At 54.0% G+C, this 16,023-nt stretch overlaps 1 protein-coding gene across 1 annotated transcript; it reads left to right on the top strand.

Moving 5' to 3' along the window:
- The first annotated feature begins 336 nt into the window (after nt 1–336).
- CLK3 (CDC like kinase 3) lies at nt 337–14,689 on the top strand. Its single transcript, XM_007948962.2, has 13 exons — nt 337–440; nt 4,069–4,220; nt 4,939–5,155; nt 6,965–7,061; nt 7,338–7,404; nt 9,860–9,976; nt 10,753–10,919; nt 12,365–12,459; nt 12,557–12,686; nt 12,953–13,035; nt 13,382–13,461; nt 13,727–13,817; nt 14,513–14,689. The coding sequence occupies exons 2-13, from the start codon at nt 4,069–4,071 to the stop codon at nt 14,687–14,689; spliced, it is 1,473 nt and encodes a 490-aa protein (XP_007947153.1). The 5' UTR covers nt 337–440.
- Nucleotides 14,690–16,023: the final 1,334 nt, after the last annotated feature.

Genomic DNA, 16,023 nt, shown 5'->3' with positions numbered 1-16,023 from the left:
GGAAACAATGACCATCCCCTCCGCGCACAGGAAAGGGGTTGACGAACAGGGGCTGGGCTCCACCTTTCGGCTCTGAGCGCCCCCGCCGGGCAAGAAGAAGAACGCGGGCGGAGGACAGCGCACCTGTCCGGTCTTGGGGGTTTACGTGCGTCGCGACACGGCGGGAGGCGGGGCGAGTCGCAGCTAGAACCACCCCATGGCCCTCCCGGAACTAGTCTCGCAACTAGGCGGCACCGACCGGAGCGTGGAAAGCGAGTCCGTCTCAGAGCCTTCGAGTCCGGGGCTAGAGCGGCCAGGTCACTAAACGAAGCCGGCTCAGTGCAGACGATGGCTGCGTCACGCGGGGGGCGGGGCCGCCACGGGCGGAGGCCGGAGCCGGAAGCGGAAGAGGTGCTGTGAGCGGGGAGTGGGGCCTAGCCGCAGCCGGAGCCTGGGACACGGTGAGTGTGGGCCGTGGCCCGCGACGGCGGCGGCGGGAGGTGAGTCGGGCGGGCCGGCAGGGTTGTGTTGCGGGCCCCGGGTATCCTGGTTCGGTCTTGGCCCGCTCCCTTTCTTTCTCTTCTGCCTACCCCAGGCCGCGGCGTCGACCTCTCACCCCTGACCCGCCGCTTCTCCCTGGGAGAGCCATCACTGCCGACCTCGATCCCTCAATCCCGTGATGTCGGGGGGCGATCCATAACAGCCTCTGAGACCCCCTTCCTCAGCCCCTGCAGGGATCCAGTTTCGGCCCTGCGTCTGCCCGCGTAATGGGGTCGGGGTCCAACCTGGGATAGCCTGGAGGGGCTTTCAGCCCCCTTCTCTCTACCTGGCTTGAGGCTCGGTCCGCAGGCCCCTTCTCCCCGCGCGGCCTCGAGTTTGATTCTGGCCCAGGCCGACCTACCCCCGCTCCCTGGATTCCTCCTCCGCACCACTGGCGGCGGTTTGGGTGGACTGGGCTCCTAGATCCCAAGACCTGGGGCGGCTGGAAGGGACGCGAGCGAAGGCCGCAGGCGTCTCTGCCTGTTTTGTTATGATGATGGAGCTGCTTCAGCTCGAGGGAGGGGCCAAACCAAGCTGACAGTACAAATGCCGGTGCTGCTTCTCGGCCCGGGAGTCTGTTCTGGGTGCGAGTGCTCTGGTGTGGAGCTGGGGTGGGAATTGCCTGAGCCAGGCCCCCGTCGAGGCGGAGTTGGCGGCCTTCCAGTTTCCCTCCTCCGTGCCCTTGAGAAGGGAGGAGCATTTCACCCTCCTTGTTGTGGCGGCTTGCGAGGTGGCAGGTTTGAGGTTGCAGTGGTGGGGCAGTGCCAGCCAAAAATAACCATGGGGCGCTGGGGTGGCGGGGATCCGGGAGGGCAGTCGTTGACCTGGCTGGCTGCATTTCTTCGCAGCCCAGTTCTTTGGCCAGGAACAGAAAATGAGAAAACGACTAGGCCTGTGCTCCGAGAAGAAGAGCTGGCATCCTCGGTCTGGTTTCCTTCACAATACTATTTTATTTACTTATTTTTTTTCCATTGTGTAGAGCAGAGTCTCCCAAAGCATTATTGTGGTCTTGGCTTCCTTAAATAACCTGTTTTCTGGGATCTTAGAGAGTCAGGGACAATAGATGTGCTATTGGTGGAAAGCTGAGTAGGGGGTTTGGTATGTCCAGTAGCTCACCTGCCTAGAATCTAGAGAGATGATTTCTCATATTATAATTGTCTTGCATATGGTACATTATAGCTCATAAGGAGCTCTGGTGGTGCAGTGTTTAAGGCATTTGGCTGCTAACCAAAAGATCAGCAATTCAAATCCACCAGCCACTCTGAGAGAGAAAGATGAGGTAGTCTGCTTCTGTAAAGATTTACAGCCTTGGAAACCCTATGGGGCAGTTCTGTTCTGTCCTGTAAGGTTGCTATGAGTCAGAATCGGGTTTGTTTTTTAGGTTTATACTTGTCATCTTCTTTGCCAAGTTGGCTGGGAGGTGTTGTTATCTCTGTTTTCCAGGTATGGTAACCGAGGCCTAGAGTGACTTGTATAAGTTATGAGGACAGTAAGTGACAACACTGGGGTTAGGTCAGGGTTTTTGCCCAGAATTGTCTACCTTCAAGTTCCTGGGAAACCCAAAACTCAAACCTACTGCCGTCCTCCTAGGAAGGGATTTATAAAATGTTCTTAATGCACTGAAGGCATTTATCAGAGAGCTGGATTGTTACCTGGAAGCTTTTTCTTTTTGTTAATGAAAAGCTGCCTGTAGTACCTCTTGTGGGCCCAGGTCTGTTTATAGGAGAGACACATTTAATCCTCACAGCACCTTGTAAGAATTTATCGTCCTCTTGTTGCAAGAGTAAGCTGAAGGTTAGAGTAGTTGAGTTACTTGCCCAGAGGCACTTCAGATTGACATCTGCCCAATTTTGAAGTGGAGGGTCTTTTCACTAACTTGAAATGTATGGATGTATGTATCTTCTGGGTCCTGGAAGAGATGCTTTGGCCTGGTGTGTGCTAGACCAGATCCTCCCCCTCTTGATGCTTTGCTCAGTGAGGAGAGCAGGGCTGCACTGGTCTTGTGGGAGGGCTTGTTCCTGGCCACTGGAGTATCTTCCCAGTAATTAGTGAGATGTGCTTTCATTCCACAGCTTGGGCACCTGCCCCAGGGTAATTGCAGGAAAACAGGGACGTGTTAGTCAGCTGATCATCAAAACAACAGAGATCCAAGCTCTTAGGGATCTGTCAGTGATTTTACAAAATGTTTATCCAAGGATTGTTGAGGGCTCTGGGCCAGTACCACTTCCTGGACTTTCCAGGTAGAGAGAAGAAGACATCTGCTATTGGAGAAATGGAGGGCAGTGACTTTGTCAGAAGCACTGAGGTACTCCTGCACTTTGGTCAGATCCGCATCACTGCCCTGCTCACCCCAGGGAGAGTTGCTCGTTCCATTCTCTTCTCTTCCTGATAGACCCTTCTGTCTTGATGGTGCAATCTCGGTGGGTTTGTCCAAAATGTGCTTGGTCAGGTGAGCCCTGGACTGACCAAGACCAGTGTTTGGCTATGGCCAAGTGAAGGGCTGGGAAGGAGGCCCTCCAATGGAGGCAGTGTCAGGATTTCGAGTGTGGGTGGAACTGGGAGCTTGCCTCACATAACCACCTTATCTGGTGCTGGTCTATCTTAGTGATTTCCTATGGTAGATGTCTCTGTTGAGCAGGGATAGTGAAGTGGGGCCCTTTTGGTCTGCCTGCCTGTGTAGACAGTCAACTCTTCTGTTGCTTCTGAGATAGAAACAGGATAAGTACTAGAGCAGGGGAATAAAAGAGGGGACAGCAAAGATAATGTTGGAGAGAGGTAAGGCACTGCCCAGCATGGCACTGCAGGTGGTCTGAGGGGTGCTAAGTGGGCCTCTGGCAAGAAACTTGGATGTTCTGAGGATCCTGGTATCCCAAGGGGTGCTGAAACAGGGTGCCAACAAGTAAGGGCTAACCATACTATAGTCTCTGGTAGACCTCGTATGCCTCTTTCTGCAAAGGCTGGTCTTCTCATCTGTGGCTCCTCACATTGACTTGTGGTCCTTATCACCTTGATTGGGGTCCAATTCAGGGCCTCAGCCTGGAGACTTTAGGCTTCCAAACTGAAAGTGTTTCCTCCTTTGCTCCCATATTGTTGGCTTCATGCCAACACCCCTTTGACTATGGCCTCTGCTTTATAGCATGGTTATGTCATAGGAACCCCCAGGAAGGAGGGAACTGAACCCAGTAGACTCCCCTTTCTCCCTGGTCATGGTTTCTCTTGGCTGTGCTCACCATTCCCTCCTGCCTTCCTGCTTCAGCACCTGGACCTAGCTTACCCAGTTCCTCAAGTGCTCAGGCCACCAGGCCAGTGATACTGTGCTGGGGAGGCAGCTGTCTGTTAGTTCACTGGCAGAGAGGGTGTTACCCATTGTCTGCTGTTTGGCCAGTGTGACCTCAGAGTTCTTCTTCACTTCATAAACCCTTGGGAGGAGCTACCCCTAAACAGAACAATGGGCCTCTTCTTCAGGCACTCTTAGGCTGTTCTGGCAACCCTGTGGCTGGAGGTGGCTGGCTGCATGTTGAGCAGGGCACTCTCTCTCTTGTGGCCTAGATGCATCATTGTAAGCGATACCGCTCTCCTGAGCCAGACCCGTACCTGAGCTACCGATGGAAGAGGAGGAGGTCTTACAGTCGGGAGCACGAAGGGAGACTGCGCTACCTGTCCCGAAGGGAGCCTCCACCTCGCAGGTCTCGGTCCAGAAGGTGAGAGGGACTGGGTAGGCAGGAAGGACTTCTGCTCTTGGCTGGACTATTGAGGTGGTCTGTGGGCCTGGAGCAGTCCCATGCCTCCTTGAGATGACTGCTGTTTCTACCCACTGCTCCTGGGTCCCACTCTCTCCTCTTGGGGCACCTCCTTGAAGCTCACCTGCATTTCCTGGCCTCTCTGTTAGCTGCTAGCCTTGCCTCCCCTTCTTTCTCTGTCCTTGCGTACCCCCTTCCTCTTCTTCTCCCAGAACATTCCTATTTTTTAGGTCAGGATGGTAGTGCAGGTCTTTGGCTCTTTCCCTACTAACCTACTGAATCTTCCTCCGTGGGGATCAGGGGGAACCCTAGCCCTTTGTAGTAGTTGGTCTCTGGTCCTGTCTCAGTCCCAGGCCAAAGTTAGAGTCTCCAGAAGGCTACAGGGAGCCCTATTGCTTGGGCCCTTGAAGGCTCTCCACCGTGCTCCCCTTCCCCACTGCTCTGTCTCCTGGGGCGCTAGAGGGATGCCTGTCTTTAGTTCTGGAGGGTGGGTGGGCTTAGCACCTTTGCGCTCTTTCTCTCCTTTGCTCTCTTCCTACCCAGTTTGGTTGCCTCTTCTCCAACAGGCTGTCTCGGTGAGCTCTTTGTGGGGCCACACAAGGCTTCTTGCCTGGTAGCAGGAACCTGGCTGGTGGGAGGAAGGGCCCTGCTGACTGGTTTCCCCTGCATTTCTTGGCAGCCATGATCGCCTACCCTACCAGAGGAGATACCGGGAGCGCCGAGACAGCGATACGTACCGGTGTGAAGAGCGGAGCCCATCCTTTGGAGAGGATTGCTATGGATCGTCACGTTCACATCATCGTCGGCGGTCACGGGAAAGGGAACCATATCGGACCCGCAAGCATGCCCACCACTGCCACAAACGCCGCACCAGGTCTTGTAGCAGCGCCTCCTCGGTGAGTGGTGGCCAGAGTGTGCTGGCTGGGGCTTCCAAGCCTTATCTCTTTCTAGCCTTCTCTCAGGCTGGTTGGTCAGGGTGAGTACTGCCAGCCCTGGGTACACGCGCTGGTGTGCGTGCATGTGTGTGTGTATGTGTCGTCTGGTCCAGGTGCAGAGCTGAGTGGCCCAGCTCCTCTGTCTTCTGGCCCCCTTGGCAGTGGCAGCTGTAGGGGCTCTGGTTCTGGCACTGGCTGGTCCCCAGCCTGTCTATGTCTGTGGCTGTTCCAGATACCGGCCACATGGTACAGGTGGCTAGGGACCCTTCTTGGGGATACAATATAGTTGCCACTATGTGGTGTACATGGTCTGGTTCTTCCCTTCCAGAGGGTTGCCCCAGTAGTCAAGTGCTCTGACCGGTGTAGCCTGCACCTACCTTCCAGGCCCATCGCCACACACCCTCCTCTGAGGCTGGAGAGGATTTGCCCATCAAGATTGGGAGCTTTCCTGCTGACCTCCCACCCTCTGTAGCCTCACCTCTTCACATGAAAGGGAGGGTGGGAGCTGTCTGTGTGCTGGGGTATATAAAGAATGGCAGAAAGGCCCACAGTCTCAGGTAGTCACAGGCCTGTGCACTTGTAGGTCACATGCCAAGAGCAGGACCTGGCCAGTGTTCCTGGTGTGGAGGATTGTGTAGAGTCTACACTGTACCCAGGCCTGCAGGGAAGGAAAACCAGTTGTGTATCTCTGAGACCACATGCTCCCTTCTCTTCTCCTCTCCCGCCCTCTCCCTCCCTCTTGTGGGCTGAGGCCCCTATGGAATAGGGGCAGGGTCAATGGAGGGGCCCAGCTTCTTCTCTGCCCCGTTTTCCCTGTGACTTCTCTGAGTGGCCATGACAAGTTGAGGGGAGACTATGTGTGAGCCCAGCATGGCCTGGTGGCCTCTTAGCACACTGCTATAGGATGGCAGTGCAGGTTAGTGGCTCCACTTCTTCTCTTTTTGGTGCCGTTTGTTGTCGTGAGGCTTTGGATGGGCCTGGCCTATGAGTGGAATGGGCACCAGGGCCAGAGCTGGAGCTGGCATTGGCCTGTGTGGGTCATGGTGGAAGGAAGCCTGCTGGCCAACTGGCCCAGAAGACCAGCCCCTTCCCTGCTCTAAGCTGGTGGTAGGAGGGCTGCTGCTGGCAGGCCATTTCTGGTAGTGATGCTCAAGTCTGGCCAAGGATGCCATCTGGGACAGGCAGTGGCTTGGCTCTGAGTAGCAGCTGTTGGGCATGCGTAAGGCTGTGTGGGCAGGACAGAGGCAGGCAGGGACAGGCTGGGCATTATGTGCGAAAGCCAGGGTGGCCCTCTGACCAGTCTGGATGGTTGGACCTTCTTGCGCCGTTCTTTCTGCATCTTCAGCTCTGGCCGAAGCCACCACGAAGCAACCACGGGAGGGGCTGGGAGGGGGAGACTCGCTGGAGGAGGGCATCAGGGCTGTGGCTCTCCTCACGGCTTAGCCCCTCAGCAGCAGAGGCTGGTCGTCTTTCCGAGCGTTTGCGGCACCCCTCCTTATAGATAATGTCCGAATTTTCTTTACATACCTGTAGCTGTTTTTACTTTTCTGTTTTTGAAGTCAGTTTGTGTCTTGACGTGTCCCTTGCAATATCCCTATCGTTATATATGCTGTGTGCCTTATGAAATGCTGGGATCTGGAAAATCCAACCAACCAACCCACCGGCTCCTCACCGTCTCCACCTCTGCCTTTGACTGACACCTCAATCTGTCAATCGGAACCGCCTACCATGCGATTGGTCGGATGGCGTTTCGGGGGGCGGTGCATGCAGAGAAGCCAACAGAGCAGTAAGCGCAGCAGCCGGAGTGTGGAAGATGACAAGGAGGGTCACCTGGTGTGCCGGATCGGCGATTGGCTCCAAGAGCGATGTACAGCCACCTTTCGTAAAACTTTACCTCTCTACTTTCTACCCCCCTTGTTAGACAAGACCTCTCCTGCCTGGAGGGGCCTCTAATGCGCGTGGCGCCTTAGTGGGGCCACCAGTAATTGCCTGAATGACACAGACACTAGCAACTTCTATTGTTAAGAGTGTAGCAGTGAGAGAGAAGCCTTTTATGTTTTGAAAATTTGAATGCTGTGAACTTACAGGAGCTGCCGGCCCTCCACCCTGCAGACCCTCATGCCCTGCTTCTTTTCTCTCCTAGATGAGATCGTGGGGAACCTGGGTGAAGGCACCTTTGGCAAGGTGGTGGAGTGCTTGGACCATGCCAGGTGAGGGGGCCGGAGCAGCTCCACTTGGCTCTGGAGATGATCTGGGAAGAAACTGCCTGGAGGTCTTAAGAGTGGTGGTTATTGGAGCTTAACTTACCTCTTTCTAAGGGTAGCACCAAAGCAGGGGCTGACCTTGTACAGGAGGGACAAATTCTTGGGGTTCTGTAAGCATGCCCCAAAATTGCTGGATAGTGACTGGTTTTGCCCTGATTTCCCCTTCCCTAGGGCTGTGGTAGTTGCTGTCAGGGCAGGGCCATACTCCCTGGCCTGGTATTTGCTTCTTGGGGGTCTCTTGGAGGATTTGGCCTACCACAGGGCTGGAAGTGCTGCTGCCCCACCCCCACCCTGGGCATCTGCCTGAGAGGCTGTGCCAGGTCCCAGTTGGGAGAAGTAAGACCCAGGGTGTTCTCCCGTGCAGGAGGCTGCTTGCTACAGTGTGGCAAGGGCAGAGTGTGGTCTTCACTGAGTGTGCGTAAGGAGAACTGGGCCATGCCTTTATGTGTTGTGGTGCTGCTGGGGGCACCGCTCTCCTTTCCAGGCTTAACAGCAAAATACTTTTTTCTCCTTACCATTTCTTAAGACCAGTATCTGGCCTTCTGCTAGAGCGCACACTGTGTGGAGTGGGTGCCAGTTGCTCCTTGCCTTAATGGCCCTCTAACTGGTTTGCTGCTTTAGATGCATTTCATCAGTACACACGTTGTCCAGGGGTGACGTTCCCACTATCTCAAAGGTGAAACATGTTCAGGGTTTGCTCCCTATCCTATAGCTGTTGAGTGTTGGAGCTGCGCATTGCTGTGCTACAGTTTGCCCAAAATAAAGCGTGCTCAGAAAGGACCCTTAGACTTAGGAATTCAGCCATCCCTATGACCCCAAGCTAAGGAAGTGATGGTGACTGAGAGGAAGCTACCCTTTGCTCCTAGTTCCATTCAAACACCCCTCAGGCCTAGTGTGGCCCAGGAGGCCACACTTGGGCCAGTGAGTGTAGGGACTATACCATGTGTTGAGCATGTAACTACAGAGGTTTGACAGATCCAAGAGCTATGGCTCATGAGGGCAGCTCAGCTCTCTGAGCTGTAGCTCTCTGAAGAGCTGGAGGAGAAAATGAGCCCCTGAAGCCACCAAGGAACAGGTACAGGGTCAGGAAACCATTGGGACCCAAAGGGAGAGTCAGGACCAGTGGGGGTTATTGTGAGGAGGCAGAATTCCACCTAGCCAAAGGAAGGGCCTTATTCTCTGAGCCATCCAACCCTGGCAGGGACTCTATTCTTTGGGAAGTGATGGGCTCCCTGTACTAAGGACTGGCATGCCACAGAGGGATCCTGTTCTAGCAGAACCCTGGGGTGGGTAGCCTTTCCTTTGAGGTCCTTCCCCAGCCTGGGAATCTATAATTCTGGGCACATGAGACAGGGAGAGAAGAGCATCTTCTCTAGAAGATGCCTCTGCCCTGGGGCCTACAAGCCTTTCCTTGGGCACCAAGGCCTAGCTTGCCTAGCCTCCCTGAGACCCTAGAGGATGTACCCTTGTGGGCTGGGACTGTCTTGCTCCAGTTTGAACCACAGCCATCCCTTCCTGATAGAGCCTGGCAGCTGAACCTGAGAAGGGTTCCTTCTCTGCTCGCATCCTGGAAATGGCCTCTGGCGGCTGGGTTGGTGGGGGAAGTGCAGAGCAGGGATTGTTGATCTTCAGTAGATACTGGCACTCCACGGTAACTGGTAATTGCTTGTGGCTAAGAGGCAGGCAGGTGGGATGGGCCTGGAGACCAAACCAAACCCACTGCCAGAGTCAATTAATTCTGACTCAGCAACCCCTATAGGGTTTCCAGAGCTGTAAATCTTTACAGAAGTAGATTGCCTCATCTTCCTCCTGTGGAGCAGCTGGTGGGTTTGAACCACTGACCTTCGGATTAGTAGCCAGATTCCTTACCTGCTAGCTCTTTGGGCCTGGAGAGGGGTATAATAAAGAGGTGGCCCTGGGCCTCGAAGAAAATCTCATTTCTGGCCTCCTTACCTTCTTGGTCTTCACTTCATCTTGGTCCCTATCCCAGGGGGCAGCTGTTTACACAGGAGGGTTCTCAATGGGACAGCCTGTCCAGATTCTAGGCTAAATGGCCTAGAGGCTATGTTACCACATGAGCTGTGGGGCTGGCACTGGTTAGTGGGATTAGCCTCTACTACTCTGCCCATACTTCGTTGGGAGCTGGCAGTGGTTGATTTCGTAAAAGCCTAAGACTGGCATGAAAGCCAAGAGCAGTCACACACAGATGCCAAAGGAGTTTGCTGTTAGGAGGGCAGAGGCCTGGGGTTGCATGAGCAGGCTGGGCATCAAGTATCTGCTCTCTTCAGAGCAGGCTTATTTGGTGAGTGGTGCTTGCTGGGAGTTGCTACGTTAAGACAGAGGGTGGGGGAAGGGCTGGACAGCTGCTGACTGAGGACCTCTACTTCCTTCCCGGTCCCAGAGGGAAATCTCAGGTTGCCCTGAAGATCATCCGCAATGTGGGCAAGTACCGGGAGGCTGCTCGGCTAGAAATCAACGTTCTCAAAAAAATCAAGGAGAAGGACAAAGAGAACAAGTTGTGAGTGTTTGCAAAGAGTGGTCAGGAAGCCTTCAGTGGGTACAGAGTCCACTCCAGCCCCCACTGCCTTGGACCCTTAGGGCTGGGCACCATATCCCATCAAGTGTCTGGCACTGTGCCTTCTCCTTCCCACACTCAGTGCCCAGGAGCTTGGCAAGCAAGTCTTGCTGGAGGAGCCTTTGGACTTCAGTCCAGGCTCCACCCCAACCAGCTTGCAGGCCCCCTTCCCTGTAGTTGTAAATTGGGACCTCACTAGGTGGTGGAGGTCGTAAGTCAAGATGTACACAGGAAGCTATGTGGGGTTCTTATGTAATAGGAGGCACCAAAAGGAAAGCCTGTCTTTGGCAAATATACTGAGCACTCCCTTCCTAAGCACTGTGCTGAGCCCGGGGCAGACAGAGAATCTAGCTTTCCTTGGGAAGGAAGCTCAGCTGAATGTGAGAGGCATCATTCCAGCTCTTCCTCAGAGCAGCTCTGAGGCAGCATTTATCCCCATGTCATCCACTGGTGAGGGGGACGACCTTGGACTAGAACCTGGGTCTTTCCTGTGGGCTAGCACTCCACAACTCCAGTAGGAAGTTCATTTCTTCCTCAGCTGATCTGTGGTGGCTGGTGGGGAGATGTGCTTTCTCTCTTAAGTGATTGTCTGTCTTCTTGTGCATCTCCATCCTGGTATGACCCATTGGCCTAGAAGGGAGTGGGGACTGGCTTCATCTGAGACGGGGGTGGGGCAGCCCCCAGCACAGAGCCTGAGCCCCACACATCCTTCTCCCTAGCCTGTGCGTCTTGATGTCTGACTGGTTCAACTTCCATGGTCACATGTGCATCGCCTTTGAGCTCCTGGGCAAGAACACCTTTGAGTTCCTGAAGGAGAATAACTTCCAGCCTTACCCCCTGCCACATGTCCGGCACATGGCCTACCAGCTCTGCCATGCCCTTAGATGTAAGTGTCCACCCTCAAATGGAGCATGAGGCAGCCACACACCTGCAGCAAAGTCACCTGGTTGTCTCAGTTTCCCTCATTCACTCTAGCATGTTGCTCCTTTCTGCTGGGCCTGAGAGACACCTGGGCCCCATTAGTAAAAGGCTTTCTATCTCAGGTAGGAATCTTCAGTATGAGGATGGAAAGACTGGAGTCCCCTCCAGAGACCTACCTCCTGAGCCATCTTCTGCTGCCAGATATTCAGAAAGAAAAAAAAAAAGGGGGCTGCTGTAGAATAGTCCAACTACCAACCTTCCTGTATAGGGTAAAAAGGCTGACCTGGCAGACCCCACCCACAGGCACTGCCCACACTTGAGTGCCTCTGTGTAACCATCACTCATTTGTTTAGTGATGCCACTGCTTAGTGCTGGTGGAATTTGTCATGGTTGGAAGAGTATAGAAAAGCTTCTTGGAGTAGATCTAAAAAGAACAAGAAAAACCAGACCCACTGCTGTTGATACAGACTCAAGGACCCAATAGGACAGAGTAGAACTACCCCATAGGGTTTCCAAGGATGTAAATCTTTATGGAAGCAGACTGCTACATCTTTCTCCCACGGAGGAGCTGGTGGGTTTGAACTGACCTTTTGGTTAACAGCCTAGTGCTTTAACTGTTGTGGCACCATGGCTCCTAGATAGACCTTGAGCTAGATTATGTAGGTTTTGGGGAGAAGCATAACCAGTTAAATAGTTACATGAAGGCCAAGGGCCTGGTGTGTATGTAGATTAGGGGAGAAGGCTGTTTTTTTTTGGGGGGGGGTCGTGCACATCTTGGGGGGCTTTGGTGCCAGATGGGAGCCTTGAGACTGAATGTGATGAGTGGCAGGGAGCCACTGTTGGTGGGGCAGGGGCTGTGGGGAAAGGCAGACTTACGTGTTCAGGGATGGGGTGAGGAGAGGCAGAGCGGCTTCATGGGTGTGGCCTGTGCAGTTAGTTCCATGCAGCCCTGTGCTTGGTTCAGTGCTTTATTGCCACCATCTTGAAATTCGTAATAGTTGAACAAGGGATCCTACATTTTTGTTTTGTGCTGGGCTCCACAGATGATGTAGCCAGTGCTGGGAAGAGGGAATCACCCTGAGTGTTGCTGCAGCTTTAGTGTGAATGAAGTTGAGGCGGCCTGGCCCCTTCAGAGGAGGTGGAGGTTGTTTTTCTTAGTAGAAATCCCCCCATACCCCAATTTCTAAAGTCTCAGAAATCCCCAGGGGCCAAGCATGGAAAGGCCTTAAGAGGGAAGCCAGCAGAGAGGCAGAGTTACGTCCAGGTCTCTGGGCCCCCTGCTGAAGGTAGCGGTGCAAGGGGCTCTAGTAGCCCTGGTTTTAGAGGAGCCTGGGCTTGATCTGGCAGAAGAGCCGGAGTGGAAGCCCAGGCTCTCAGTGTCTGCTTCCCTTCTCTCCCCCTACTTTATAGTCCTACATGAGAACCAACTGACCCACACAGACTTGAAGCCAGAGAACATCCTATTTGTGAATTCTGAGTTTGAAACCCTCTACAATGAGCACAAGGTATTAGGGGTGGGGAAGAAGGCAAAGTCCTGCTTGGTGTTAGGGCAGCAGGAAGCCCCCTATACTGAGTCCTGATGTGGCCCACACTGCCCTTCAGAGCTGTGAGGAGAAGTCAGTCAAGAACACCAGCATCCGAGTGGCTGATTTCGGCAGTGCCACCTTTGACCATGAGCATCACACGACCATTGTGGCCACCCGTCACTATCGCCCACCTGAGGTGATCCTTGGTGAGTAATGGTGTAGCCCCCAGACCTTGTTAATTGGCCTGCTGTAGGGACGACATGAACAGAGGCAACCAGTGTACCTATGGGTCACAGGTGGCAGTGTCATGTGTCACTCGGGTTGTTGACTTGGGTCAGCCTTACCAAGGGAGGCACTTCACTGGGATTTGGGCAAGAATGCTGCCTGCCAGCCAGTGTGGCAGCTGCCCTGTGACTTTTGGGCAGGGAGTACGGGGCAGGACCTCATAGCCTATCCCCATCTTGGTTTTCAGAGCTGGGTTGGGCACAGCCCTGTGATGTCTGGAGCATTGGCTGCATTCTCTTCGAGTACTACCGGGGCTTCACACTCTTCCAGGTATGGCCGTCCTGATGGGATCCACTCCTCTGAGCACCCTTGCTCTGACAGGCCTCAGGAGACTGGTTGGGAAGCCCATGTACCTTAAGAGGCAGGTGTCTGCTGCCATCCACTAATCATCCATGTTGAGATTCAGGGTGGAGTTCTTGCAGGGAAGGAAGAGGTCAGGGGAGCTGGACCAATCAGGGAGGAGTCATGAATTGGGCCATCAGGGATGGAGGGTAGCATGTTTCTTTGGTGGGTTTGCATCTCATGGGGCAGGGAAGGCACTTGCCCACCTATTCCTTTTTCTTCTTGAGGGACTGAGGCTGGTATTAACACTTGCTCTGTCCTTGACTGTCCACAGACTCATGAAAACCGAGAGCACTTGGTGATGATGGAGAAGATCCTAGGTCCCATCCCTTCACATATGATCCACCGCACCAGGTGAGGAGCCCATTATTAGCCCCCTCAGGGCTAGCCTTGGTGCCTTTTCCTTCTTGCCTGGGTTCAACAGCATACTAAATGGTCTCTGCTGGACATCTGTGCTGCCTCCAGCCTTCCTGTACCCCCTCCAGACTTCCCAGCAAACCTCTTGTCCAGACCTTCCTGCCCTGCTAGGTCTGGCCAGAGCTGCCTTTTCCCACCTCCCACCAGACTTGTCCCCTGGTACTTCCAACACTTGACAAACAGCCTCCCTCTGTATTTCCAGGAAGCAGAAATACTTCTACAAAGGGGGCCTGGTCTGGGATGAGAACAGCTCTGACGGCCGGTATGTGAAGGAGAACTGCAAACCTCTAAAGGTCAGTTTTTGGCTTCCCTCAGGTCAACTCATGCTGAGAACCCAAGCACTGGGCAGACATATAGCAGAGAAGGCAGCTAAAGGCTGCCTTGTCATTCCAGCTGTGGGAGGCTGCGCCCAAGATTGCTGGGTGCTGGCAGTGGGGCTTTTGGCAGATTGCCCCAGAGGGGCCTTGACTCCACTCCGTCCCCACAGGATGGCTATGAATTTCATTGGAGAACACCAGAAGAGCCCAATGTCTGAGACACTGCTACTTCTTACCCCTGTTCCCCTCTCCATTTTGGGAAGAAGTAGGCAGGGCTAAAGTGAAGGGGAGGGAAGATTTAGACATGGCCAGAAAGCCTGTGTCAATGGCGTGGGTGCTTGGACAAGTGAGTTTTTAGAGGGGATTTCTGCCACCTGTCAGGACTTTGCATATATGGAGGCAGAGGCACCAATGCATATGTAGAGGCAGAGGCACCAATCCAGCAAGATACCCAGTAGCCCAACAAGTTCAGACCAGAGTGTTAAACAGCATCAAAGGAAAGAGCTGTTCATTTTCTGTCCAGGAGAGTGAAATTAGAGTTCTCCTGGGGGGGGGGGGGGTGTTACTTTCTCCTTTACTAGTCCAGCAAGATCCAAGGCAAGGAGGGGGGGGCCTGCTGTGGCTTCCCAAGACCCTGTCATCACACTGAGGCATCTTGTGTCCCTGATCAGAGTTACATGCTCCAAGACTCCTTGGAACACGTGCAGCTGTTTGACCTGATGAGGAGAATGTTAGAGTTTGACCCTGCCCAGCGCATCACACTGGCGGAGGCCCTGCTGCACCCCTTCTTTGCTGGCCTGACCCCTGAGGAGAGGTCCTTCCATAACAGCCGCAACCCAAGCAGATGACAAGTGCAGGCCCCTGCACAGAGGAGATGGAGGCTGGGACTGGGCTGCCCAGCCCCTTTTCTCCAACCTCTATCACCAGGCCCCAGGGCCAGAGCCACCCAACGAACAGTGCAATGTGAAGGAAGGCAGGAGCCTACAGGGGAGGAGACTTCGTGCCCAGCTGCCAGAAAGCACAGATTTGACCCAAGCTATTTATATGTTGTAAAGTTATAATAAAGTGTTTCTTACTGTTTGTAACCCCTGGTACCGGTGTGTCCGTCTCCAGGCTCCTTGCCTTCTCCTCCCCTCCCCAGACCTTATTAATAAAGTCTTTCTTAGCAGTTCAGCTTGTGGAGAGCTAAGTGTGAAGTGGGCCAGACACAGAAGGGCTAGCCAAAGAAAAGATGAGAACCTGGGATATCCCTCGGGGGAGAACAGATCCTGCCCTGAGGTGGCAGGCCCTTTGGGTACTGACCTGCACCAGCTCCCCTGCTGTCTCCAAGAACTTTAAGTGGCCTGCTTATGGCTGACCACATAGGCTGGACTTGGCCCATCCTCCCCATTGCGGTCCCGGGGAGGCAGTACCTCATCTCTGTATACAGAGGAATTCACCACACATCACAGGACTCAGTCATTCAGCTTTATTTAGTGCTGGTTTTTGGTTCCCCAAGGGCTGCATGAGATAGTCTTGACTACCTGACTGGAGCCTCTTGGGGACTGGGCACTGCGGGCAGGATGCCTCTGAAAAGAGCTTAAGAATAGAGGAGTCATGCTTATCTTTAATACCACTGGAGAAGGCCCAAGCTGAGGGCAGAAGGAACCCCAGTGCCACCTGGGAAAAGGAGGAGAGGCTTGGGCACAGACTCCCAGTAGCCCGTCAACAAGGCTATCACCCCCAGGGCCATGAAGGCTTACTGGAGCAAGCAGTCTTCTGGGCAGCTCATTTTCCACTGTACCCAATCAGGGGGCCTAACTGTTGGCAGCCAGAACCTGTTTAATGATCGCCTACTAAAATGTCTGCTATCCAGCACTGCTCCTTGGATTGTGGCCCTGCCTCTAAAGAGAGGGCCCCATCTTGGGACCTTCTTGGCCCTGAGAGTGAACAAGAGGCTCAGGGAGGATGCTCAGAGCCAGGCTCAAAGCCCCTGTCGTCCTCCCACTGCTAGAGAATTTAACATTTGAGGAAGGGAGGGACCAGCCCTCTCTGCCTTTCCTCATTTGCTCCTGGCTATGCTCCTACAAGAAAAGTGTTAAACAGCCTGAAAACCATGACACAGAGCCTACCCTGTGTCCACAATTCTTGGTAAGCCCTCCTCCCTTTAACCAGAGTAGGTGGGCATAGAGCAAAAGGAAAT

This window comes from Orycteropus afer, unplaced genomic scaffold (assembly GCF_000298275.1).
Source record: "Orycteropus afer afer isolate SDZICR_OR568_19922 unplaced genomic scaffold, OryAfe1.0 scaffold00233, whole genome shotgun sequence".
Taxonomy (NCBI): domain Eukaryota; kingdom Metazoa; phylum Chordata; class Mammalia; order Tubulidentata; family Orycteropodidae; genus Orycteropus; species Orycteropus afer.
The sequence above is the reverse complement of the archived record's forward strand: the minus strand, read 5'-3'. Positions and strand labels throughout refer to the sequence as shown.